At 43.8% G+C, this 26602-nt stretch overlaps 2 protein-coding genes across 2 annotated transcripts in view; both read right to left on the reverse strand.

The window, feature by feature from the left end:
• Positions 1 to 903: 903 nt before the first annotated feature.
• Positions 904 to 18149, reverse strand: prmt1 (protein arginine methyltransferase 1). Its single transcript, XM_052042955.1, is given in 14 exon segments — positions 904 to 4131; positions 4747 to 4868; positions 5537 to 5687; positions 5962 to 6077; positions 8221 to 8260; positions 8262 to 8293; positions 8296 to 8308; positions 9845 to 9894; positions 9897 to 9971; positions 9974 to 9985; positions 11678 to 11741; positions 12414 to 12569; positions 13989 to 14102; positions 18099 to 18149. Coding segments are annotated over 14 exon segments (1047 nt in total). The 5' UTR covers positions 18117 to 18149; the 3' UTR covers positions 904 to 4047.
• Positions 18150 to 21560: 3411 nt separating this feature from the next.
• Positions 21561 to 26602, reverse strand: part of bcl2l12 (BCL2 like 12) — a 40780-nt gene continuing 35738 nt past the window's right edge. The window contains exon 8 of the mRNA XM_052042837.1: positions 21561 to 26385. Within this exon, the coding sequence (XP_051898797.1) occupies positions 26338 to 26385 (48 nt within the window). The 3' untranslated portion in view covers positions 21561 to 26337. The remainder of the gene's footprint in view (positions 26386 to 26602) is intronic.

Below are 26602 nucleotides of genomic sequence, written 5' to 3' on the forward strand. Positions count from 1 at the left end.
TGGATGGGTATAGTCTTGGCCAACATCCTTTGCTTGAGCAATAAGGCAAACTTTGTGTAGGAGTTAATCAATGTGAGACCTTGCTAATGAAAAGGTTCTTGCCTTCAATCACCAGAAAAAAAAGTAACTACTTAGGTTAGGTAACATCTGGAGTGTTAGTGTTTAAGGTAAATGATGCTCCATGATTTCAGATTTCCAGCATATGTAGATTCAACACTTCATTATGTAAACATTGGCTGATTTAACTTGTTAATACTACAATAGATCTTTGTGTACTCAGTATTAATTTTGACATGATTAAAAGGGTGATAACCCTGCTTTTCCTGAAACTCTTGGCAGTAATGTTACTTCACTGAATAACTTCTAATATGTGGAATAGGGTATAGCATCAGTTTACTGTCAATTCTCCACCAACTTGTTTTCCAGTTAAAGCAGTTGATGGCTCTAATTTGATTTCTGAATGAGCAGAATTGAGTGGATAATTAGTGTAGAACATCTACATGACCAGGTACATTTGGACAAAATGAAGTGCTAGGAATACACAGATCCATCCACAGAGAAACTTTAAGTTACAGTATGTCCCCAGGTTACAACAGGGTTTGGTTCCCAAGAACTGTTTGCCAGTCAGAAATGAACAACTGTGCGAGAGAGCATCAAACAAGAGAGTGAGCAGTCACAGGAAGAGCAGGCCTCTGAGTGAGTAAGCAAATCTGCTCAGCCCTTTGCATCTGCTCAACCAGCTGCAACTCTGCATGGATAAGGCACATGGAAATGTGCTCCCAGCAGCTGGTCCATCCATCCTGCAAGTCTCCCAAACACTTGTGTACATGAATGGGGTGTTCATAAGCAGGGAAGACGTTTATTATTTGCTCCTTGGAACAAAGAAAGACTTTTACAAGAGGGTAAAGTCAAATTTTTATTCTCAATGAATGTCACCATATATAAAAAAAACAAACATAATTTACTACACAGCCACAATGTTTGCCAGTTGGTATTTTGGGGGTTTAAAAGACCAACATGACAGTCCCAATGCACTAATACTTAAAAAGATTTTGAGTACAAGTCATGACTGCAACAAAGCTTTCAAAATGCAACTGCCCCTTTAAAGCTCGGAGTGGGGAATGAAGTTCCTTCTCCCTGTGAAAAAGGAATCCCAAGCATATTGTGGCTGCAGTGCACAACCCATTCCTCAGGTTCCCAGGCCCAATTCAAACGTCATCTGATACTACAGCCCTGCTTCCAATTTGTCCTGATGAAAATTTGCCTGATCCTGGTTTCAGAAGGAATTATAGGCAATTCACAGAGCCATCACAGCAGCCCACTAAACAACCCTGGTCTTGGCTCAGTTAACACTGGACATGCACGATTGCACCCCAGTAAGTAAATGCTGCCAGCTTCCCACTGCAGATCAACTCATTGAATGATGCCTTGGTTGGCAGTGTCTAAGCAGCATTCCTGGCAGTCAATTCAAAGCTTGGTCGCAGTCTTTGGATATCATGTTGTCCATATCCAAAACACTATATCCACACATCAAGAAAACCTGTAGCAAGGCAGCACTCAAGATTCCAAAGAGTTTCTAATTTCATTTTCAGACCTGTTGAGCAAGCTTAATAGGCCAGGCTTGCACTGAAAAATGTAGTCAACCAGCTTCAACTAACACCATCAACCCCCTCTTCCTCCCCCAACCCCCACCCTCCACCCATACACCTCCCCCCCCCCCCCACCCCACCCCACTCCCACCCTCCCCAGCACAATTGGTCACAAGCATCTGCACCAGTGATATGGTGCCCTAGAACAGTCTTGCCCAATATAAAGTGACAGGATTATTTTGGAACTGGCACTGGTTTAACTCGGTAGTTGCACAACACTGATATAGTATAGAGCCACACGTCTATGCAAAACTCAATGAAGATAAGCAGCACATTGTGGGGGGGGGGGGGGGGCAAGGAAGGAGTGGGGTTAAATTTAGCTCAAGCCACTTGAAGTTGTAACAGGTAGAAAGTTATAAGTCAGCCAGGGCTCTGGCTTGGAGTGCAGACAAGCAAAAGTGGACACTGTCACCACACGCAGGGGAGCTTGTCAACATTGGTCACATTCAGGAAGCACCTGCTGGAAAGGTAAAACATGTTTTTAGTGTGCATGCATTCAATGGAGGGTTGGGTGATGAAATCACCCATCATAAATGACATCCACCTTTAAGGCTGGCTCTTGAAACAGTACAGGCCAGTTGGAAAGAAGGGGGAAAAAAACATTAGTGTTTTAAGCCAAAAACTTGTCTCATGTGCCAAAATAACAAAACCCCATTTCTTCACCCAAATGCTGCATTAACTGAGACTGGATTATGCTGAAATGATAACTGTTCAAGTTTTAAAGAAACGATGATTCATTTTTAATTTCACAGGTTACAACCCCTAGTGTATGCTGGAGTCGTCACTTGCAATGTTTTTTAAAAATTAAGCTCCCCACCTGCTACAACCATTACCTGCCAAACACAAGTACACTTTGTTGGGAGGAAAAGAGAGGTGATTTTCTCAGGGTGTTGGGAGAAAGGAGGGAAGCATAACTATTTCTCTTCTGGTTTCTAAACAATTCTCTGCATAGTGGAAATTTTATGAGGCACCAAGGATCCACTACCAGGAAATGTTTAAACAGAACCTCCCTGTTCAAAGCAACTTCAAAATTTTCTTTCCTCTTCCCGAGTTTCAGAACAGATGACCCAATTAACTATGCAACAAACCCCAATTAACCAAGTGTCTGATTTGCTAAAGGTAGTTATGATTATGAAACCTCTGGCTTGGCTGTGCCAAATTTCACAGTAACATAACTCTTGCAATGTGAAAGACAAGCACACTGTCACAAGCCTTCATCATAGACATTCAGACCTGGAGGCTCTATGAGCAAGAGCCTCGTGCACAGGATAAATGAGTAGATCAACAGACTTGAGTCACTAAATTACTGCTAAAAGGTTACGAAGCAATTCCTTGAGAAACACCAAACTTAAAGCTTCTGTAACAAAACGCATGTGGAAGAATTTCAAAATGTTGACGATTTACTGGATGGGCAAGTCACTAGAAAAATCATTTGATTTCAAGACCTTAAAAATAAATTTAGTTATACTGAGATACTTTTAAAAAGGGGATGGAGACAACTAATCAGAGGGACCAGGAAATCAGCAGCTGCTCAATCTCAGGACATGATGACCCTGTTAATGATTGAGTGCCTTGTAGCAAGTCAAATTTTGACACAAGATGTTACCACTAACAAAAAAATAGAGAAAAAAAGGCACAACAGAAATGGCAGGTGCACCTCTGGAAACAAGTCAGAAAATGACTAGCAACCACCAAGAACAGCTTCCTCAAGCCAACTGCATTTGCCCAGATAGGGTTTGAGATCTCACAGTTTACACTTAGATTCTGCCACCTTCTCTCTGAAGATTGTTACTGCAGTAACATCCTTCTTAACATTACTGCATATTGAGATGCACTCCACTAGAGACAAGTTCTCCAAACAGTAACAAGGTCCCAAATAAGTTATTAAAAGAGTACGCAGAATTAAGATCCACTTGTAAAGATGTGCCAGAACTGCTTTGTTGATGGATGAATGATTTGTCAAATTAGAGAATTCGCAGAAAACTAAAGTACCATTCCTTTAAAAAAAATCACAGCTCAATTCACGGGATAACCTAGATCTAATCTTAACCAACCCCCTCCCCCACAAAGATAGACCAGAATCAGACATTTGCATTAAAATGTTTCTGTTTGAAAAGCAAACAAAAACAGTAAAGCAGCGTAAGAATGGTTCCATAGTAACTCAAGTGGCAACTATTATTCTAGACGACTTCTCTTTCTCCCACCACTCCACAGCCCAGTCGCTATGCCGATGGATGTCAACCAATGTGGAGAAGGACAGGTCAGTCACACAACCAAATAACAGTTTCCTTTGAAAACAAGATTATCTACATATCGGATACTACAGTAGTTGCAATCGAGCCTGCAAATGGTACGACGTGGACGGTGCGTATGGCTGGAGGGGTGGGTAGAGGTGGATCTAACGCATCTTGTAGTCGATGGAACTGGACATGTCACACAGCTGGCCTTTGAATTCAATGTCAACGGTGAAGTCAAGATCTCGCTGAGGGGAAAAAAGTTGCACATGTTAATATTTTTGCCCCCATCTTGTTGAAATATACAAGTTGCTTAAAAGCTTGATAAAGCAGAGAGGCAGTTCCTTCCCACCACCTAATGGTGAATGTACCAACAGCCAATCTCAGTACAAGGGATCAGCTAATTAGGAATAAGAAATGTCTTCATTCAGTGGATTGCAAACCTTTGGAATTCTCTCCACCAGAGAGCTGCAGATGTTCAGACACTGAATATATTCAAGACAGATCAGTTTTCTGGATACAGAGGGAATCAAATCAAGGAATGTGGGCAAAATGGACAGAGGATCGGCCTACTCCTGTGTCTATAAATTCTTGCTAAGTACAGAAAGTTACCCAGTGCTCACTATAAATAACATTCCCATGCTCGTTGCCAATGCTACTGCTCACTTGGATGAACAGGAGAGGTTCCAGGCCAACAACATTCCTCATTTCAGACCCTAGGGCAAAGGCTCAGTTCAGGCAATATCCTTGTAATATATTATTTGGCACCTTTTCCAGCACCTCTATATCTTGTGTTATTTGCTCTGTACTCCAAATAGGGTGCAGCTGTAATGTGTGCATACTGTGATACTTTCTACACTTACATTGTTCTTGGCGTTGGGTTTCATACCAACAGTTCCAAAGATTTCCTCGCCTCGTTTGACTGTCAAATAGTCATCCATATAGAAAACTGTCTGTTTCCAGTGAGTGTAAGGGGCATCAGGGGCTGCAATTAAACAGGCAGGTTATACCAGTGGCACAAATATTCTGCACTAACAGACAGTAGTGAGACAGTTTACTTGGTAACATCACTATCAACTGAACTGGATGATCATATGTCCTCACACAGGAACCACACAACTTGTAGCATGTCTGCATAAAGCACAGAAGCAAGAAATGCTGCACAAAAACTTCACAGCTGAGATCTGGGACCAGAAAACAGAGGGAGCAAAAGCTGAGGTTACAATCTGATCAGCCATGATTTTACTAAATGGTGAAGCAGGCTTAAGGGGCCGAGTGGCCTGCTTTAATTCATATGTTTACCACCGTCCCAAATTAGGGAGCAAAGAAGGCTGGAAAACGTTAAAAGGTTGGGCTTAGACAACTAACGGTATGCTCCACAGTGGAGATTGAAGTCAGGGATGTAGAAAGAAATGCATAGATTGTAGGGTGTGGAGAAGGCAAGAGTGATAGGGAAGTTTGTAAGGATTAAAGGTCAGAGATGGCAAAGTTGCAAGGGCTGTAAGTGGCGAAATTTGGAAGTCATTTAAAAACAATGAGAATTCGGCCAGCAGCTTTGAAGTGTTTTATCTTCCCCACCCAGTACAATGCAGTTTCAAAATCTCAGCCAGGCTGAAATGACAAAAGGTCCCCAAAGCTTCCTTTAGACGTTACCTGTCGAGAATCCTGTCCTCTTGTGGCAACGGGTGAACTCGATGTTGAAATACGCCACTAGTGCGTGGATGTAGTCATTGCGTGTGACTTGAAGGCAGAAAGGTGATGTGAAGGACAGGTCATCTACTTTCACTGTGTAAATGTCCACCTCCTGAATGGAAAGAGAATTCAGTAGTGGAACTATAGAAATATACTCTGCTACACCCAGCCCCACCTCCCCAACACCTTATGTAACTCCAGCCAGGCTGAAGCCTTCTGATTGCTGGCAGATCGTCATACAAGAGTAGAACACAACCATTTCCCTTAAACTTTTCCTATGTCCACTGCTCTCTGATGTGCGAAGTTCCACTAATCCACTTAGCTGTACACTCCCACCCCACCCCACCCCAGAGGAAAGTACAAATGCAACAAACACACATACAAACCTTGATGAGACAGGCATTGGTTACCAGCTGCTTGGGATCCACCACATCCACCAGTGGTTCCTTGATGGCCACATCCTTGATACAGGACATATCAAAACCGTAGACATTCTCCCACCCTGCAGGGGGAAGGGACAGGTTACCACTAACTATAAAATTCTACCCTCACAGATTCACCCTGTCCTCAAGTCCCAAACTTAAAACCTCACTGTTCTGTAATAACATTCAAATTCTTTCCTAGGCACAGTAGATGCAAATAACCAGCTTGTGCACGAACAACCAGAAGCTCAACACTAACAAAATTAAATCACACATTACAAAACATCACCCATCAGTTCCAGTATTAAACCTCCATTGTGGATGTCTGTGCACCATGGACAAAAACTGGCATTTAGGCTGTTTAGCCATACAAGGATCATTTCATCGTTTAATCCTCTACCCCAATTCTGTTTTTGTACACTTGTTCCACATTCTATATTATCTGAAAATCTCAAAGTCAATGACTTTAACCAATGATAACTTTTCAGGCAAGGGACAATGTCCAGATTTCACTTGATGGGGAAAAAATATTTAATTTCACCCTTAAATGCTGTATTTATAGAGTCACACAGCACGGAAACAGGTCCTCCAGCCCAATTAAGGTGTCTTCTTGAGCAAGTCCCATTTGGCTGTATTTGGCCCATATTCCTTAATCTTTCCTATTCATGAAACTGCCCAAACATCTTTTAAAACATTGTAACTGTATCCAGCTTATTTAGAAAAACTTGCCATCACATCCCCTTTAAATTTTTCCCTTCCCACCATAAAACCTATGCCCTCTGATTTTAGACTCCCCTACCTGGGGAAAAAGACTGACCATTCACCTTATCCATGCCCCTCATGATTTTATGCACCTCTAAGGTCACCCCTCAGCCTCCTTTCACTCCAGGGAAAACAGTCCCAGCCTATCCAGTCTCTCCTTATAACTTAAGCCTTTCAGTCCTGGCAACATCCTCATGAATCTTTTCTGCAACCTCTCTAGCTTAATCACATCCTTCCTATAGTATGGTGACCAGAATGGCACACAATATTCCAGGTGCTACCTCACCAACATCTTGTACAAATAAAACTGACATCCCAACTCTTGTACTCCATGCCTTGTCCAATGAAGGCGTGTGCTATACACCTTCTTCACCACTTTGTCTGCCCGTGTCACCACTTTCAGGGAACTATGTACTTGTATCCATGGGTGTCTCTGTTCTACAAAACTCCCATGTCCCCGTCATTCACTGTGTACATCGTCCCCTAGTCTAACCTCCTAAAATGCATCACTTTTGCACTTGTCCAAGCTAAATTCCATCTGTCATTCCTCAGCCTATTTTCCCCAGTGATCTAGATCCCGTTGTAGCCTTAGACAACCTTATTCACTGACCCAAAATTGATGGTGTGGTGGACAATCACAAACTTACTAATCATGCCACCTACAACTCTGAGACTTTCAATTCTTGTGCTCAAATCTCCCAGAAGATAGCATTTTCCTGTAGGAATACCGAATAGCATCCTTTAATAATCTTATTCAGACATTAAATCAGCCCTCAACACTGTACACTAACAGCATCAATTCTCCCCCAAAATTACCTCTCCGGGGGTATTTTTTTTGATTAGTACCAGAGCCCTTATTAATCCAGAAGTAAATGCTGTATGATTAAAGTATCCCAATATCCACTGAAGCATCCTTGCAAGATGACGTACTTGAGAGACTTGAGCACAATGCAGGCTGGCAACCCCGCTGTATACTGCTGTAGTATCAAAAATGCCATATTGACCAGTTGTTGGCAAGGAATTTCCCTTCAAGAATCAGAGATCACACAGTCTTCTATACTCAAGCACTCTTAAAACTGTATGTTTCAATGAACGTGAACATTCAAAGTATACCCCTCAGATAAATTGGAAAGTTTTGACTGTCAAGCAATCTTGTAAATGGGTGGGATTTTACTTGCAGACACCGTTGGCGACAGTGACCCACAATTTGTTGGCCCGTCTCATCTACTAATGAGCACAGTACAGGAAGGTAGGCTAAATGAGCTTTTGGATCAAGTACTTGAATATTTTTAGTGCTAGCATTAATCAAAATTCCCATCCCTAGTTGCAACTTGTGTAGAGTTAGCTATGCATAAATTAGCTTTTAAAAAAAATATTATTACAGTGGATATATTTCAGCAGTACCTCAATGGCAGTACACATCTTTAACACTATAAAATACAGATCACTTTGTAAACTTACAGTGGATTTTATAATCCTTGTACTGTCTATCTTCAATGGCTTGTGACGTATAAAGCAGCCCGGTCAGGGAAATCAGGCCATCTGGTCGCTGAAAAAGGGACATTTTAAATCAGTGAAAAATAAACATTGCGCAAAAGTCCAACTCTACCTGCACAACACTGGGGTAGGCACTGCATATGTTGCACATTGAGGTGTTAAGTCTAAACTACAATCTTGGCTTATAACCTCAATGAGTACTGATAAACTAAAAATCCATTAAATCTCAAGTGTGGTAGAAAAGACACACTTGCACTTAAAGCATCACAGACAAGTTCTATACTTTGTTTGATCAAAGTAAAGAACTAAAATACCAATTCATTCAAATACAACATTATTTTTAATTCATGTATAGGCAAATGCTCAACTTTTTACTCTCAAGAAAATTTGAACTGGTGTAAACAGTTACATTCATTCACCAAGGCTGGCAAATGGATAACTAAACTACCTTAGGACCAGCCGCAATGACAGCTGGATAGCTTCCATGAGGTCTGATGTACACCACAGCTTTCAGTCAACAATCCAACCAACATTCTTGGTGTAGTCTTCCATGCAAGCAAGGTATCAATGGAAGCTGTGCCTTGGGGCCAAACCTCTGCAACACGGTGTAATGAAATCTCAGCAGAAAATAAAGCTTTATAAACGTTCTTCAATCTGCACAGCCACAATCGAGCATTGCACTCTCTGGCCACCTCTATTAGGAAGAGCATATTGGAAAGGGTTCTGGTGATGAAGGCCTTGTGTTGCAAAGCAGGAGAAGTTGTGATTATTCTTCTTAGAGCAATGAAGGTTAACAGGAAACATGGAGGTGCTGAAAATAATGAGGCATGCAGTCAGACAAAACTATCCACATTAGTGGAGAATTCAGAAGCCCAAGGGCACAAATTTAAGGCAATTGGCAAAAGGGCAATGAAGGAAAAACTTTTTGTTAAAATGCAGGTGATCAGCATCTTGAATGCACTCAGTGGGTCAGGCAGCATCTGTGGAGGGAAACAGACAGTCGATGTTTCAGGTCAAGACCCTTCATCCAGTCCAAATGAAGCATCTCAACCTAAAATGTCAACTGTCTGTTTCCCTCCACAGATGCTGCCTGACCCACTGAGTTCCTTCAACATCTTGTTTGTTGCTCCAGATTTCAGCATCTGCAGTCTCTTGTGTTTCCATCTTGAATCTACTGCCTGACAAGAGTGGTAGAGGCAGATTCAATCATGGATTTCATAATTCAAGGGAATCAGAATAATACCTGAGAAAGTAAAATTGTAGGACCACAGGGAATGCAAGGGAGTGGAACTACTGAACTGACATTTCAGTGAACCACCATGGACTTGAAGAGTCAAAGAGCCTCCTTCTGTGCTGCATCATTCTGTGATTTATGAAAGCAGAATGGAGCAGAGTCATTATGTCTGAAGCAGGAGATGAGGGAAACGGGGCAAAATCTAGTTGACACATGCTCTTCACTTGATTGCTGCTTCCATGTTAAGTAGCCAGACCATTGGTATTCACACAATTCACTAGAATTCATGTTCTAGAATTGTAAAGCTAGAATTCACACAGCATTACTCTGCTTTCCAATTGACTCGAGACATACCAGCCACTTGTCCCGTGCGTAGATAACCGTGTTCAACATCGACTCATAAACAGACAGTAGCCCATCCACTCACTGATGATAATGTCCACCTTCTCCACAGGCAAGTCTACTTCCTCCACCTTGCCTTGATTATAGTGATAACTGAAACAGAAAAGAGTAATAAATATGTTCACAAGCTACAAACTTTCCCTGTCCCTGCCAAATTATGTAATTCTACCCTACCAGAATTTGTGAAATAGAAAGACTGAGCATCAGGTGAAGAGAAAAATAAAAGGGGAACCTAGCCCCAGGGTCATTGCTGATTTTAGCCCACATTTACCTATAACAGACCTGATTGCTAGGATGGTAGTTGCCTAGAAACATCTGCTAGGAAGTACAGAAATGCACTTGTAATCTAGGCTTAGTCACAGGATACAACTGACACACATCTATATCGTGACAGATGGAAATCTACCATTAGAGTAATGAACAAAAATCAAACTCAGATCTAGTTTAAGATTGCAGTGGTTCTACTATTAAGCAACTAACTTTATTTTGGCACCATGTTTGAGAAACTAACCTGCTTTTAGAGCGGAGGATGCTGTAACTTCAGACAAGTTCTACTTCTTTAAATGAGAGAAATAAGCTGTACCAAAGTGAAGTCAGCAACTAAGACTGTGCAAATACCAGTCAGAGAATTTTATAACATCAGTGTCATGATGCACCCTGATGACCCAAGAGTTACAAATAATAGTCAATTTCACAATCTCATTGACCACATGCATCAGGATACTAATCTCAACAGATGGATCTTATGACAACAGTATAAAGCAGACTTTTCCAAACCTAGAGACACACAAAAAAAGCCAAGGATTTGCAAGGTAGCAGTTTCACTTGGCTACACCCTTCATTGTCTCAGTATGCATCTCCCAAACAGTTCGAGGGCCAAATTTAACTTCTAGATTTTAAACATACGCTCCACACTTGAAACAATTTTTTTCTCTATTCCATTGGTTTGTCACTTGGAACCTCTCATGCTAGTGTTCCAAATCTTCCTGGCCCTGGATTCCTGCCTTCCAAAACATATCCAATTTACATACTTTGTTTAACTCGTAATTAAACCACACACCCCCCGCCCCCTCCCCGCAAAAAAAAACCTTACTAACAACATTCAATCTCCCCAGCCTTGCTCCTCATCCCTGCACATCTTGCTTGGAATATTGCCTTTCATTTTATAAAGCACCTGTAAACATGGGCAGTATCATATCAAAAGTAATTTTTTGTGATGTCTATTTAGCTAAGCAGGGAGGGAAACCTGCCCTGCTCCAATCAATTAAGTGATGCCACCCACCACACCATTTGAGAAAAGACAGTCCCATCTATAAACCCATACCCACAATTAGCACACCAGCTCTTGGCTAGGTACCAAGCTGCTGGTCTACGAACTGGCATTTCCAGAATAAATAAAGTATTTATTTTGTCTTTAAAAGCTTTACAATGCAGACAAAACGTAGTGCACAAGCACAACACAGGCAGTCCCCAGGTTACAGAAGGGTTCCATTCTCAAGAACAATCCGCAAACCGATTTCTCCGCAAGTCAGAAATGCCCATTTTCTATAGCTACCCATATCTATTTGCTCTCTGTACATGTTATATACATTCACTATCAAATATTCACCAATATTAGCCATAATTAACCTAATGAAATATACACTGTATCTAGTTAATAATGACCACAAAACATTATCATCTTGGAAAGAGCTTTAAACACGTATGGCAGGATTTGCATGAAGTCAGATTTCCGTAAGTCAGGTCATCCGTAACCCAGGGAGCCCCTGTATTGTGGATCCTCACCATGGTTTAGGTTGTTTGCTTTGATTATCTTCTCAGCGTATTCCGAGATATTGGAGCACTCAATCTGTCATTTAAAAAAAAATTTTTTAATCTAGCAAAATCAAAACACAAACAACTGACACAAATTAAAGTCTTGAATGAAAAAGATGTTAAATGCAAAAATTCAAAACATGCAACTAGAACACCCATTCTTCATCATGATCGTTATTCAGAAGGACAACGTATCCCTGTAAAATCAGGTACGGCTGAGCATTGGACTGATGGGTCATTCATGAACAAGCACGCCAAACACTAACCAAAGAACACTGGAAAATAGGCAGAGACAAAACTTCCCCAAACATGGGGACATTTGATTAGCTTAATTCTTGCTCACCATTTTTTAGCACAGTCTGCCAAACAGGTGCCTCTTCCCCCAAAATCCTTTGGATGCATAGTGTCCACTGGTTATGAACTGCCAACTATGACAAGCCACATATCCTAGTGCTACTGGGGTTCACTTAGCAAGGTTGGCACAGTCACCCTGACTTCAAAGTAACAGTTCACCAATAAATATTTATTGTGGTCCTTTGCTTAAAAATTACACAAAGCAATTTGGATACAATTCTTGAAGACACCAGAAGACTATCTTCAGTAGTGCTAAGAACGTACAGAGCCTTGTTTTAACATCACATATAAAAGACAGCTAGAAGTGCCTTCAAATGAGGCTAGCTCAAGATAGATTAGGCATGATCCTTACCCCAATAACCTTCTTAGCACCAGCCTTTGCTGCAAACATACACAGGATGCCAGTCCCACTTCCCACATCCAGGACTATCTTATCCTTGAAGAGGTGCTTGTTGTGGTACATGGAGTTTCTGTAGGTCAAAGTGCGAACCTCATCCTTCAGCATTTCCTGTGATGGGAGAAGAGAAAACCATTGAGAAAGTCAGAAAAGGTTCTTAGTGCTAGGGACCCAGCTTAGACCCTTTCCCAAACCGAACACAGGCTTCTTTGCTGCTGCCAGCTTCAAATGCTGAAATGAATTAGGCAGACTCCAAATTTACCCTCGAAGGTACAATAAGAACATGAAGAAACAGGAGCAGATCATTCAACCCCTCATGACAGCTCCACTATTCAATGAAACCACAGCCGATCTTTCTCCCCAGTACCACTTCCCTGCATCCCATATCCCTGGATATCCAATAATCTATAGATCTTGTCATTAATATACTCAGCACTAGTCTCCACAGCTCTCCTGGGAAGTGAATTCCAAAGACACACTACCCAACGGGGGAAGAGATTTCTTCTCATCTCTGCCCTGAATGGCCAACCCCCTATTCTGAGACAGTGACCCCTGATCCTGGATATTCTGACCAGGTGAAACATAACCCCCACATCTCCCATCAAGCCCCATAAGAATATTGTACATTTCATTGAGATTACATTCTTTTAAACTCTGGAGAGCATAGGCCAAGTCGGTCCGATTTCTCCTCATTCAACAGAAACACCACTGCGGGAATTCTGGTGAACCTTGGCTGCATCCCTTTATCACAACTATATCCTTCATTGGGTAAGGCGACCAGACCTGTGCACAATATTTCAGACATAATGTCACCAAGACCTTATAATTAGAGCAAGATACTTCTATGCTTGCACTCAAATCCTCTTGCAACAAAGTGCAACACCCGGCTACGGACATTTGGTCGTGATCTCACTACAAGAAAACAAGAGCCAGGAACCAAAACCTCCCAGTTAGCCAAGTTACCTTATCACGGTCCAAGTTAACGTCATATCAAGTGATAGGCTAAATAAAGGTATTCTAGCAAACATCAAGACTAGAAATCACTTTCCTTCACAGAGGCACATTTGCATCCATGCACTAACTTTCACACCATCATCTCAAAGGGCTTCAAGATCAATGAGGTACTTTTCAAATACAGTCACTGATATAATATAAGAAACATGAGAACCAATATTCACAATGCAAGCTCCTGCTAGCCCCATAATTAAACACCCTAAAAAAAAACATTGATCGGTCTAAGGAATACATACTAGCCAGTACACCAAAGATAATAACCCAACTCCTGTGGGACCTTTTTCACCCATCTAAAAATGCAGATAGGGCCTCAGCTTAATATCTCATCAGCAAAATATTTCTGACAGTGCAGCAGTCCCTCAATATAATGCAGGAGAATAAGAATGGATTTCTATAGCACAGGAACCCATGAAATTTTGAGCAGGGAAGAAGAGTGTGCTTGGTATAGACTTGCAGCTGATATTAACATTATCCTTTTGGTTATTTGAACAATCACGATCAAGTCTAACTCCTCACCTCATGAATTCCAAAGTGCGCATAGGAGTCGAAGTAATAATCCTTGGAGGTCATGTCCTCAGCCTCAGCCTTGGCTGCTGCACTGCCATCTGGAGCACCAGGGAGTGAGGTAACCTGAAGTCAAATTGAATGCACGTCAGGCCGAGAAAGGATTGACCATAATCTTGGGTTTTCCATGAGAAAAATTCACATTCCCAAACTACTACAGAAGATATTGGCTTGATTTTAAAATTTTCCTCATTGTCAAATCCCTCCATGGAGTCTTCTCGTCATACTTCTCATTTCTACAAGTTCTACAACCCCCTCCCAAATTCATGCACTTTGGCCATTTTGGCTTACTAAGCCACCTCCAAAATTGCTCCAACCCCAGTTGGCACTTCAACTGCCAAACATTCTAACTCAGGAAGAAAAAAAAAAGCAAAATGCTGGAGGGACTCAATGGACCAGGCAGCATCAGTGCAGGGAAATGGACAGCTGACATTTTGGACCGATATCCTTTGCCTCATGCCAACTCAGGAATTCCCTTTCTAAACCTCTTCTTCTATTTCACCTCCCTAATGGATGATTACATAGCTCAGCGTTTCATTTATTTTGGTAATACCGCTATAAAGCATAGAGGGACATCAGCAATAGTAAGGGATACACAATTCAAGCCATTAAAATTCAATTCTGATACAAGGACATTCAAAAATTTAACTCCTAAAACAATAAAATCAAAAGTACCTCAAAATCAACCCAATTTTTAATTACATTAGAGAAAAGAGAGTGGCCAGGAATAACACGAGGCCCTTAGCCATGTCACTGAAGATAGAAACAGATAAAATGCAGAATATGTTAAATTATTACTTCATCAGCTTTTGTATTAGAGGAATAATAAGCACTATGTGCATTAGATAATTCTGGATTTGGGAAGAGGATTCAGCAAAACTGAACAAAGTAGTAATGAAAAAATAACAGCACTAAACAGCTAAATGCGCAGTACCAGACATTTTCCTTCTTGTGGGTTAAGCAAGTAGGAACATTGCAGATCTCCCTACTATAATTTTTGGAAGTTCTCTCGATTTGTGCTGCTCTTTTGGACCGGTGTATTGTCCACTGTTTTAGCCCAAATTTCTTGGGGAGAATATTTACTAATTAGATTCTTAGAGACATGGGCACCTAAACATATTAAAAAATTTCAGCTAATTAGAAGGCAGTATGGATTTATAAAGGGCAGGTCACACACCACAGACAGTTAACAGGGGAATTTCCAAAGGATGCTATTTATACAAACTTCACAAGACAAAGCTAAAACTCATGGAATCGAATTCAAATTATTGATCTAGCTATAAAATTCACTAAAAGCAACAGAATAGGACTGATGAAAAAGTACTCAAAATGGCTTGATTTGACAGGTGGCATCTTGCAAAAATCCACATTAGATCTGCAATTATAAATAACATCCATAACAAATTCAGCAATGAACTTTCTGATAACAATTTGGGGCAGGACGGTAGCGCAGTGAGCAATGCTGCTGTCACACAGGTCCAGAAACCTGGAGATAAGAGATTCCAGAAACCTAGGTTCGATTCTGACCTCCACTGCTGCCTTTTCCTGTGACACCCTGTGGGTTTCCTCCCCACTGCCCAAGATGTACGGATTGCTAAGCCAATTGGCTATTGTAAATTTCTCGCCATTTTGTAGTTGAGTGGCAGAATCTGAGAGAAACTGATGGGATTGTGAGGAGAATAAAATGGGATTATTGTAGAATTAGTGCAAATGGGTGGTTACAGACAGCACAGACTGGATGGGCCACAAGTTCTGTATTCATACTGCGCAGTTATAAAACAGTCGTAGAGTAGGGCGAACACACATAGTGATACTGATAGATTAATGGGCACACAAAGCTGGCAAACATTTTTCAATGTTGGCAAAGATGAGGTCATCCAAGAAAATAATCAGACAGCACTTTCTAAATGGTGAAAAGCTATAAATAGGAGACCACAGAGACTTGGGAGTCCATGTACATAGAACAGAAGTGTCATTAACAGGTACTGAAATAGTCAAAAAGGCAAACTGAAATGCTGACCTTCACATACAGTGAAACAAGTGCAAGGGGATAGTAGTTACACTGCAACTATACTAAAAAGAAGCAATTTAGATAACAAACATAATCTGCATGTTCCCAGGCATGATACCTTAAAGGATCTGAGTGGGAGCAAGGGAATGGAATATAATATTAACTGGAATGATACTTGACTATAAAGAAATTACATAAAATAAACTGTGTTCACAATTGGAAGATTAAACTGTGAACGAGTCATGGTGTTCCAGAGTGTCAAATGCAGGGGTGTGATGCAGAGGGATGAAGCATTTGTGTGCGTGGACGTGGAGGGGGAAGGGCTTGGGTGTATGCATAGGCACTGAGAATGGGCTCAGCATGCAAGAGAGGGATGATGGGAGGGGGTGGTGTAAGTGGGCATGTAGGACAACAAGAAGTGGGCATAGAAAAGGGGTGCAGGTGGGCATGCAGGAAGGGCAGGATGGGCAACGTGGGGGCAGAGGAGGGAGAGCTGGCTCAGCAGTGGAAGGTGGGTGGGAAGGTGGGAGAACAGCATGTGAGGTCAGGGGGAGTGGGGCAGGGACAGCAGGAAGGGGAGGAGGATGGCCAACAGGGTGGGGGGGGGGGGGGAAAAGAGGTCAGGCAGCAGTTGGGGGGGGGGGGTGGTGGTGTCACGAGAGGGAGGTGATCAGGCAGCATGGGTGGGGGGGTCAGGCGAGAGGGGAGGTGATCAGGCAGCATGGTGGTGGGGGGGTCAGCGAGAGGGGAGGTGATCAGGCAGCATGGGTGGGGGGATCAGCGAGAGGGGAGGTGATCAGGCAGCATGGGTGGGGGGATCAGCGAGAGGGGAGGTGATCAGGCAGCATGGGTGGGGGGGATCAGCGAGAGGGGAGGTGATCAGGCAGCATGGGTGGGGGGGATCAGCGAGAGGGGAGGTGATCAGGGCAGCATGGGTGGGGGGATCAGCGAGAGGGGAGGTGATCAGGCAGCATGGGTGGGGGGATCAGCGAGAGGGGAGGTGATCAGGCAGCATGGTTGGGGGGGATCAGGCGAGAGGGGAGGTGATCAGGCAGCATGGGTGGGGGGGATCAGCGAGAGGGGAGGTGATCAGCAGCATGGGTGGGGGGGATCAGCGAGAGGGGAGGTGATCAGGCAGCATGGGTGGGGGGGGGTCAGCGAGAGGGGAGGTGATCAGGCAGCATGGGTGGGGGGGTCAGCGAGAGGGGGAGGTGATCAGGCAGCATGGGTGGGGGGGGTCAGCGAAGGGGGAGGTGATCAGGCAGCATGGGTGGGGGGGGGTCAGCAGGAGAGTGGGAGGTGGGCAGGCAGGGGGAGGGGAGGGGAGGTGAGGCGGGCAATGCCGTGTGGAGGAGGGGGCGAGAGATGGGTGGACAAGGCTACGCACACTGATGGGTTAGCAGCCCGGACCGGACGACCTTCACTGGGAAAAACGTGGTGGTGGTGCTCTAGGCTCGTAGTCGGGCGGGCAGGGGAAACGTTGCTGTATTTCTGAGGGGGGAAGGGAGAGCCCCGGTGCGTGGGATGGGAGTGGGAGACGTTGCTATGCCTCTGGGGCAAGGGAAGAACCCAGTTCGTGGAGAGGGTACGGGGGGGAATGAGCGGAGGGGGCTTCACTCGCCTTCAGGCCCTCACGCATTTTACATCAAACCCCCCCACCACCACCACCAAAGCCTCTCGGGTGGGCGGGGCAGGGACGGGGTTGGGGGGATCTCTCATCTGCTCCCAACCGGCCAGAAATTAGTTGTTCAGCCCCCAAGGCCCCTCCATCACCCACCACCAACCCCCCCCCCCCCCCCCATCCCCCCGGGAACGGTAACCAGGGGCCCGGCCGCACGCCGCCGCCATTTTGCCGCCGCGCCGTCCCGCCTCGAACGATCCACTGAGCTGCCGCCGCCCCTCCCACCGGCCAGGCCCCCGCCTCCCTGCCCCGCCGCTCCCCCGCGCCCGGGCTGAGCTGCCGCACTTTTACTGAGTGAAGAAGCAGGGGCGCCTATTCCCTCCGGTTCCCGCATCCAATCCCCCCCTCCTCCCCCCGCCACAACACTCACCTCCATGCATTCGGCCATCTTGTGAAAGAGGTGCCGTCATATTCATCCGGCCTTTTATACCCAAACGGCAGCCTGGGCCCGCCCCCCTCGGTTCTTTATTGGCTTGCTGTCACGTTTGCTCGGAGGTCACTGGACAGCGGGTGTGCCATTCCAGGGCGCGTCATGCGCACAGCTACCGTCCGCTGAGGGGCTGGAAGCATCGATTGGCCCATCCACACGTCAATCCGGGGAAAAGCGGCTTGTCCATTGCCTGTCCATCGGAGAGGGCGCGCCTCCGAGTGGGGAAGCTGATTGGGTGCTTTCTCTGTCGATCGAGGTAAAGGAGGCGGGGAGTGACGGGGACACCGCCTCCTGAGCAGAAGGTGATTGGCCAAGGGGGGTCCGGCAGGAAACATTGAACAGTCACACGTGGGCCCCATCAGAGGATGCTGAGCATTTTCGCACGTGGAAGCCAGCGGCTGGGGATGTGGTGCCTGCCCTTGCTGATCGTCCCATGTTCATCTTCGGGATAAAATGCATAAAACCCCATACATTGCACTCCTTAGAAAGGGCTGTTGACGGGCATTGGTTGGAAAAATGTCATTTCGATTTGATTTCCAACATATTCCTTAACTGACTGCTCATTGTTCAAGTATCCATTACTATCTGAGAGCTGGAAACCATCCTGTCTTATCAGCCACGACTCGCTATGTTGGGTTCCAGGCTACCACCAGGCTCAAGGACAGCGTCTATCCTGCTGTGATAAGACTATTGAACAGTTCCCATATACAATGAGGTGGACTCTTGACCTCACAATCTACTTTGTAATGACCTTGCACTTATTATCTACCTGCACTTCACTTCCTCTGTAGCTGAGACATTTTACTTTGTAGCTGTGACACTTTACTCTGTACTGTTATGGTTTTTACCTGTACTACCTCAATGCACTCTGTACTAACTCAATGTAACTGCACTGTGGTAATGAATTGACCTGTATGATCGGTATGCAAGACAAGTTTTTCACTGTACCTTGGTACAAGTGACAATACTAAACCAATACCAATGTTGGTCATTGCTCTAGGTCCTTGCTGCGGAGACCTGCACTACAGAGGTTGGCACTCCCAGAGGTTGAGAGTGGGCTGTTCTGTCAATGGTGCAGTCTTAGACGAATCTGAGATCTGCTCTTGTTGATGGATATTAAATGTCCATGGCATACTTTTCACAGTATTTCCTTACCAGCATTTATTTCAATGAGAATAGAAAAATCTAACTCTGGATGCTGGAACAAAATAAACCACTGGAGGAATTCAGTGGGTCAAACAGCATCAGTGGAGGCAAAGGGATAGTCAACATTTCAGTCAAGAACCTGTATCAGGACTGAGAGTGTAGAGGGAAGATAGCCAGCATGTACAAAGATGGAGGGAGGGGTGAGACGGGCTGGTAGGCAATAAGTGGAACTGGTTTGAGGTGGGAAATGATGGCAGCAACACCCATCACTAAGGAGCCTCACCATCCGGGACATGCCCTCTTCATGTTACTACCATCAGGGAGGAGGGTACAAGAGCCTGAAGACCCACACTCAACATGTCAGGAACAGCTTCTTCCCCTCTGCCATCAGATTCCTGAATGGTCCTTGAATCCATGAACACTACCTTGTTATTCCTCTTTTGCACTATTTATTTAGTTTTGTAACTTATGTCTTGCTGTTGTACGACTGCTGCAATACAACAAATTTCACGACATGCATCAGTGATAATAAACCTGATTCTAATTCGGACAGATGGAGCCAGGTTCAGGAGGAGGAGGGGGGCTGGTGGGTAATAGGTGGAAACAGATAAGGAGAACAAAATTTAGGCAGATAGAACCACGTGAGGGGTTGCTGGAATTCTGAAATAAAATCAAAATGTTGGAACATTTGGAACAAATGTTGGACCTGAAACATTAATATTTTTTCCACAGATGCTCCCTGACCTGCTGAATGTTTCCAGCATTGCTGTTTGTATTTTTATCTCCAACAACAGAGCAGCACAGTGGGATAGCTTGTAGAGCCACTGCCTCGTAGTGCCAGAGACCCAGGTTCGATCCTGACCTTGGGTGCTGCCTTTGTGGAGTTTGCATGTTCTCCATGTGGGTTTCCTCCCACATCCCAAAGACATGCAGGTTGGTAGGTTAATTGGCCGCTGCAAATTGCCCCTAGTATGTAGGTGAATTAGAGGGCAGTTGATGGGAAGATGGTGGGAATAAAAAAATGGGATTAATGTAGGATTAGCATAAATAGGTGGTTAATGATCACAGCAGATTCGATGGGCTGAAGGGCCTGTTTCCCTGCTGTATCTCTCAATGACTGAGTAGTCCTTAAGAGAACAAGATTACCTACCATCATTATGTCTACATTGCCATCTGCAGTTCAGTGGATATCACAGAGTTGTGGGCTCAGGAAAGATGAACAGAAAATCTAGGCTGAAACTCCAGTCTGAGGAAGGTCTGTGCTGTCAGAACATGGTATAAACATTTCCCATGGTATTCTTTGGAAGTGCAGCGAGTTCCAGATATCCAGAGCCAATAATTCAGATGGCATAGTGGCACAGCAGTTAGTGCTGCTGCCCCGCAGCTCCAGGTACCTAGGGCTCCATTCTAACCTCGGTTGCTGCCTTTGCACACGATGTGACCACGTGGGTTTCCTCAGTGCGCTCCGGCTTCTTCTCATGACCCAAAGACATGCTGACGGGGTAATGTACATTAACCAATTAACTTTAGTGGCAAAAAGAATCAAAAGGGGAAGTTGGTGGACATGCGAGAGGGAACGGGTTTCAGGACTACAGGGAAATAAGACGAGGTGGAATGGGTTTGCTCTTCTGGGAACCAGCAGGGATTTGATGGGCTGAATTGCCTCCTCCTGTGCCAGGAGTATGTATCCCTCAAATGACATCACTTTTTCAATCATCACCCTACCTGTGCAAAGCTATTTATGGGTTCTTCTTGGTCACAGATTTATTCTATGTCTCCTCTATTACAGTAACCTCACTTCAAAAGTGCTCTGGGTCAAGACAGATCAATCAATAAATAAGAGTTCATTGTTTCTTGACCGATGTAATGTCGTGAAATCCCATCATTAGCAGGCAGTGTTGTCCGCTCGGCTTCAGGAGGGAAATGTGAAATGAGACAACTTGCTTTTACTGTTGTTGAAGCATTAAAGGAGCTTCACGGGTACACTGTCAACAGTTTACAGCAAGTCCCAAAGAAACATTAGGGTTTGCGACTATAAACTCAGGCAGAGGTAGGTTTTAAGGAGCATCTGAAAAAGAGGGAGGTAAAAAGGATTAGGGAGGGAATTCCAAAACTCGGTGGAGCAAATTGAGGTACCATCAGAGGACATATGGGTGGATCAAACATTAACCCTGTCAGATATTCTTCCAAAAAAAGATCACTCATGTTAAGAAAACAGATTAATTGTGGAATATTTATATAGACAACATTCACGTCTTACCAATTAAAGCATCAAATAATTCATATAAAATCTCCATCCCCCAGCAAAACTTTTAAAAATCTTTAAATGTTTCAGTGATTCATAGACACAGTTTAGTTCCTGGGTAGGACAGACAGGCAGTTACACAAGCTCACAGTATTCGCATCTAGCCTTGCCCACGGTTTCATTGCATTTAAGTAAAACAAAAACAACCCAAACTGCTGGAGGAATTCAGGTCAGACAGTATCCATGGAGGCAGAGGGATGGTTGATGTTTTGGGTCAAGACCCCGCATCAGGACTGAGGGTGTAGAAGGGAGATGGCTCGTATAAAAGGTGAGGTGGGGGGTGGGTGAGGCAGGAGATAGGTGGAGAAGGAGAAACAAAGGCATCGAGGAAGGTAAATAGGTGATTATCAGGTGGTAGCTGGAACCAGTTGAGGAGGGGGATCGTGAGCAGATGGAGCCAGTAGGAATGTAGGTGCTGGAATCTGGTAAGTAAGGAAGGTGATAAATGGAACCAGACAAAGGGAGGGGTGATAGGCAGATGGAACTTGGTGGGGGAAGAGGATAGGACGGTCTGTAGGTTAAATGTGAGGGTGATGGGCAGAAAGAACCAGGTGGGGATGGGCAATGAAACTGGGTAATGGGGGGGTGGACAAGGGCAGGGTTGGAAAAAGTAGGAGGGAGGATGAGTGCATGAGGAGGAGAGAGAAAGGAACAAAGGGGCTGAGGGTTACCTTAAATTGGAAATTTCAATCTTCATACCATTGGGTTGTAGACCACACAGGCAGAATACAAGGGGCTGTTCGCCTAGTTTGTGTTTGGCCTCACCCTGGCAGTGGAGAAGGCCGAGGACTGACAGGTTGGTGTGGGAATCGGGAGGGGAGTTCAAATGGCATGCTGTCGACAGTAGGATGGCTATCGTGGACCTCCACAAAACGCTCGCCGATGTAGAGGAGTCCACATCGAGAGCACCAAAGGCAGGAGACAAGGTTGGAGGAGGTGCATGCGAATCTTTGCCTGACTTGGAAGGGCAGTTTAGGTTCCTGAATGGCGGTGAGAGAAGAGGTGTAGGAAACAAATGTTGCACCTCCTAATGGTTACAGGGGAAAGCGCCAGGGGACACACAGGGGTGGTGGGGAAGGATGAGTGAACCAGGGAGTCATGGAGAAATCAGAAGGGGCAGGGGGAGAAAAGAGGGTAAGATGTGTTATGGTGACCTGGCTCCATCCGCCCATCATTTCCCCCCCGCCATCTCATCTGTTCCACCTATCACCTACCAACCTGTCTCACCCTCACCTTTTTATACCGGCTATCTCCTCCTACACATTCAGTCCTGATGCAGGGTCTCGATTCAAAACATCAACCATCCCTTTCCCTCCACAAATGCTGCCTGACCTGTTAAGTTCTTCCAGCAGTTTGTTTTTTTACTCCAGAGTACAGCATCTGAAGTCTCTTGTGTCTCCATGTTTTCACTTTGTCTTATTCCCTTAATCGCCAGAGGGACAATCCCTGCTGGGCGTTGGGTTCCATGGGCAAAGGCAGATCTTTGGCACAACAGCCATTCTTTGGAGGAGGCCCTTCAGTCCTCTGAAACTGTTCTGCCATTCAATTAGATCATGGCTGATCTGTAACTCCCTTGTATTAGATCCACATTCCTTGACATCCTCAACCAAAAATGAAGGGTTAAGATGGGCATGTGTTGGCAGGAAATGAGATATCTCACAAGGGTCAACCACCCATTCCTCCATTCAATCACCCTCCTGCCAATTCTACCAACGTTAGAGTTAGTCTCATGCTTTGGCCTTAATCCATTTATAACTGATTGAAACCAGATTGAGTGCAAAACCCCAATAGTCCCCCAGATCTGGGTCCACAATGTAGTTTTAGGCTACTGAAATATTGTTTAGGCCAAAGAGCTAAGAATGTTTAAATAAAAAAAATTGACCAGACAGACTTCATCACATTCAACTGATGCAAAGCCTATTGAGTTATTTGTATAATAAAGTATGATGCTTTGATTATTCATGAACTCTCTCTCCTGTAAACATTCTAAAACACAAATGCCCACAAAAGTTGGTGTGCATATCACAGAGAATCCAGAGCAACCATAGCCTCACAGCTTAATACCCAATACTTAATAAAACTACAAAATCTTTAAAAAAAATAATTTTACAATTTACATAAAAGACATTCAAATATTTTTTCCACGTAGATCTGCTTACCAGAGTCAAGTACACAGAACATATCACTCTGCAGAGTTCATAGCCGTTCAGTTAACGTGGAGGAACCATGTACAATATTTTCTGATTTGCAGCTTTATAAAATAGAACAACTTGTACATTTAATTTTATGGTAATGGTCAACAATTGAGGAGTCTGTAAAAGATTGTCCTCAACTTAACAGTTTTAAAATCATTTTATTTTCCGATGTGCATGAAGTCATATATGGCACTATGGATCCACATTCTAAGAATCTACCTATTTCTCAGCCCTGCATACTAAGTATCAACAGGCTGTTTGATTGGCACAGGTTTCACTGCAGGTCTCAATTCTCCCCTCACCCAATGACATCACGTACACGAGTCTCTAGTCAGTGGCCCTGGAGGTCAATTATAGTCACCTCTCAATCTACCTCCAGTTGAAGCTAGCCAACTTATGTAGACCAAGGGCTTTGTCAGTTTCATGACACCAGGGGATTGAAAAAGAACTTTCCTGGAGTCATTCTGGGGAGATACATTTATGGACACAATTTTGTACTGAGTGCCCCACTCCAAGTTCCAGACTATGCAGTAGCTGGGACAAAGAACAAAATAAACACAGGGTGAGGCCCAAAGTACTTCCATACACATTGCACGACCACCCCTTTCCCTTGCACCATAGGTCAACTCCCTGCAACTTGACGATGGGCTGGAACTCAGTTTGCTTCAAGTACACTAAAAATCAAACAAAGATTAACCTGCCTGATAGCCCAGAAAACTAACAATATCCTTTGTATACCGAGGTCCTGCTTACAATATTGGATCAACCAGAGCAATGCCACACAACCTACAGGAAGGTCGGGTAATCTCCTGGATCAGGTTTAGATAAGGGAAGGTGAGGTTTATTTAATGGAAGGTGGTCAGCCAAAAGGTCCATCTGTCTTTTCCTCTAAATGGTTAAGTGTTGATATGAATGGTCACATGTCAAAGGAGAAATTGTGCAAGCAAACCTATAGCTCTGTACAAGTAAACCTACAACCTTACCTACAGTTTAGGTAGCCATCTCCCAATATGGGACCTACAGTTTGTTCAAAAGGACAAGAAACACAAAACACAAGAAACACAAATGCTTCCCCATTGGGAACATAATTGCCTTCAACAAATGTAGCAAATGATTCCACATTTAGACACAGGAGGAGAGGGGAAGAGCACAGCTAGAATGGAAGAACACATTCATCTCATTCTGATGATACACACTCACTTCAGAACGAATGAGATGCTCAGTTACAGTGCAAATTCTCCGATACTTTCAGATGCTATTCTGCACTATATTGGACGATGCTCCCTCTACTCCTTTTTTGTCCACAGTCATACAGTACCAATCCTTAAATGCCCACAGAAGGTAGTACGCACAGATAAGGCACTAGTTTCACTTGACTCTTATCCCTGACAGTTGAATGTCGAGGACCCATTATTGACTTGATTGCTGTTATTATCAACTATGTGTCATGCCACCAAATAGCACCATTAGGACAAGTCCCCATTTACCTATGAAAGTGCATTTTAAAACTCATCTGGCACCCTTTAAAAACAAATGTTAATGCTACCTACATCTTCCTGAACTTTATCAGTTTGATTTACTCATTGATGTCCACTCAAGTTGTGGACAATCAACATTAACCAAACTCCATTATGTACAGCTACATACTACAAGCTACTTAGTCAAATCAAAAGACTAAAACTAAAAATTGCAAATGCTTTACATTTCAACTATTAATGCACCAGTCATTAAATCTGTAGGAGAGAACGAGGTAGATTTCTGGGTAAGGTTTGTCAGGCATATTTTTCTCTCACCCCTCCTCCCTAACGAATGCCATACTTTCAACCCAATCCATTTTCCTTGTATTATTACGATAGTCTCTAAGGCACGATTTAGGATTCTATATGGCTTTTACATCCAGAAATTAGGTTATACGGTAAAATTCCATTAATCCAGTATGATTGGGACGTTGGTGGTGCCGAACTAGCTGATTTTCCAGACCGCTGGATGTTATTCCAATTAATACTACAACACTCCTTTAGTTCTCCCTTTTTGAAAGAAAAAGCTGTTATATGTATAGAATAATAAATTTTCCAATGATGAGTTTGATGGGAACCAGATGCCAAAACTTTGGGATTTCTCAATGATTGGAGAACGGATTGCTGGAATTTTACTATATATTAGTAGGATGGCAACTTCCTTCACTAGATTTACTCAGAGAAGGATAAAAAAGAAAATAGTGCATAAAAAAGGGCACACTCAGATAGCATAGACTCTACCACAGCTTATGACAATAACCTAGCCATTGTCATCGTAGGATCAGTCAACACGTTTCATCAGATATCTCTGTAGACAACCCCACATGAAGTTGGATTCCCCATCTCACTTGATTGGAGTCACTGACCCATCATATTGCTTTAACCCGCTCGTGTGTTTGATGGCTGAAACCTTTTTGAACATTTTCCAGCTCTAAAAGGTAGGTTGATTTCTTTGTTCAAATAGCCAAGGGCAAACTCTCCCGAGTTTCATCTTAATTCCCTGGGTTTGGCTGAAGTCAGTCTATTTGGTGTTCAGAGACATCATCCAAGGGCAGCACCTTCTCCTGTTAGAGGAACACAAAATACAGTCAAGGTTAAATGCCATGTGCTCTCACACACACACAGGTCCAGTACACCGATTCCATACTCTTAGACCAGGCAACAGCTTGCCTCACAGCTCTAGTGAACCGGGTTCAGTCGTGACCTTCAGTGCTGTCTGTGTGCAGTTTGAACATTCTCCCTGTGACTATGTGGGTTTCCCACCACATCCCAAAGGTATGT

Source organism: Pristis pectinata, chromosome 33 (assembly GCF_009764475.1).
Source record: "Pristis pectinata isolate sPriPec2 chromosome 33, sPriPec2.1.pri, whole genome shotgun sequence".
Lineage (NCBI taxonomy): Eukaryota > Metazoa > Chordata > Chondrichthyes > Rhinopristiformes > Pristidae > Pristis > Pristis pectinata.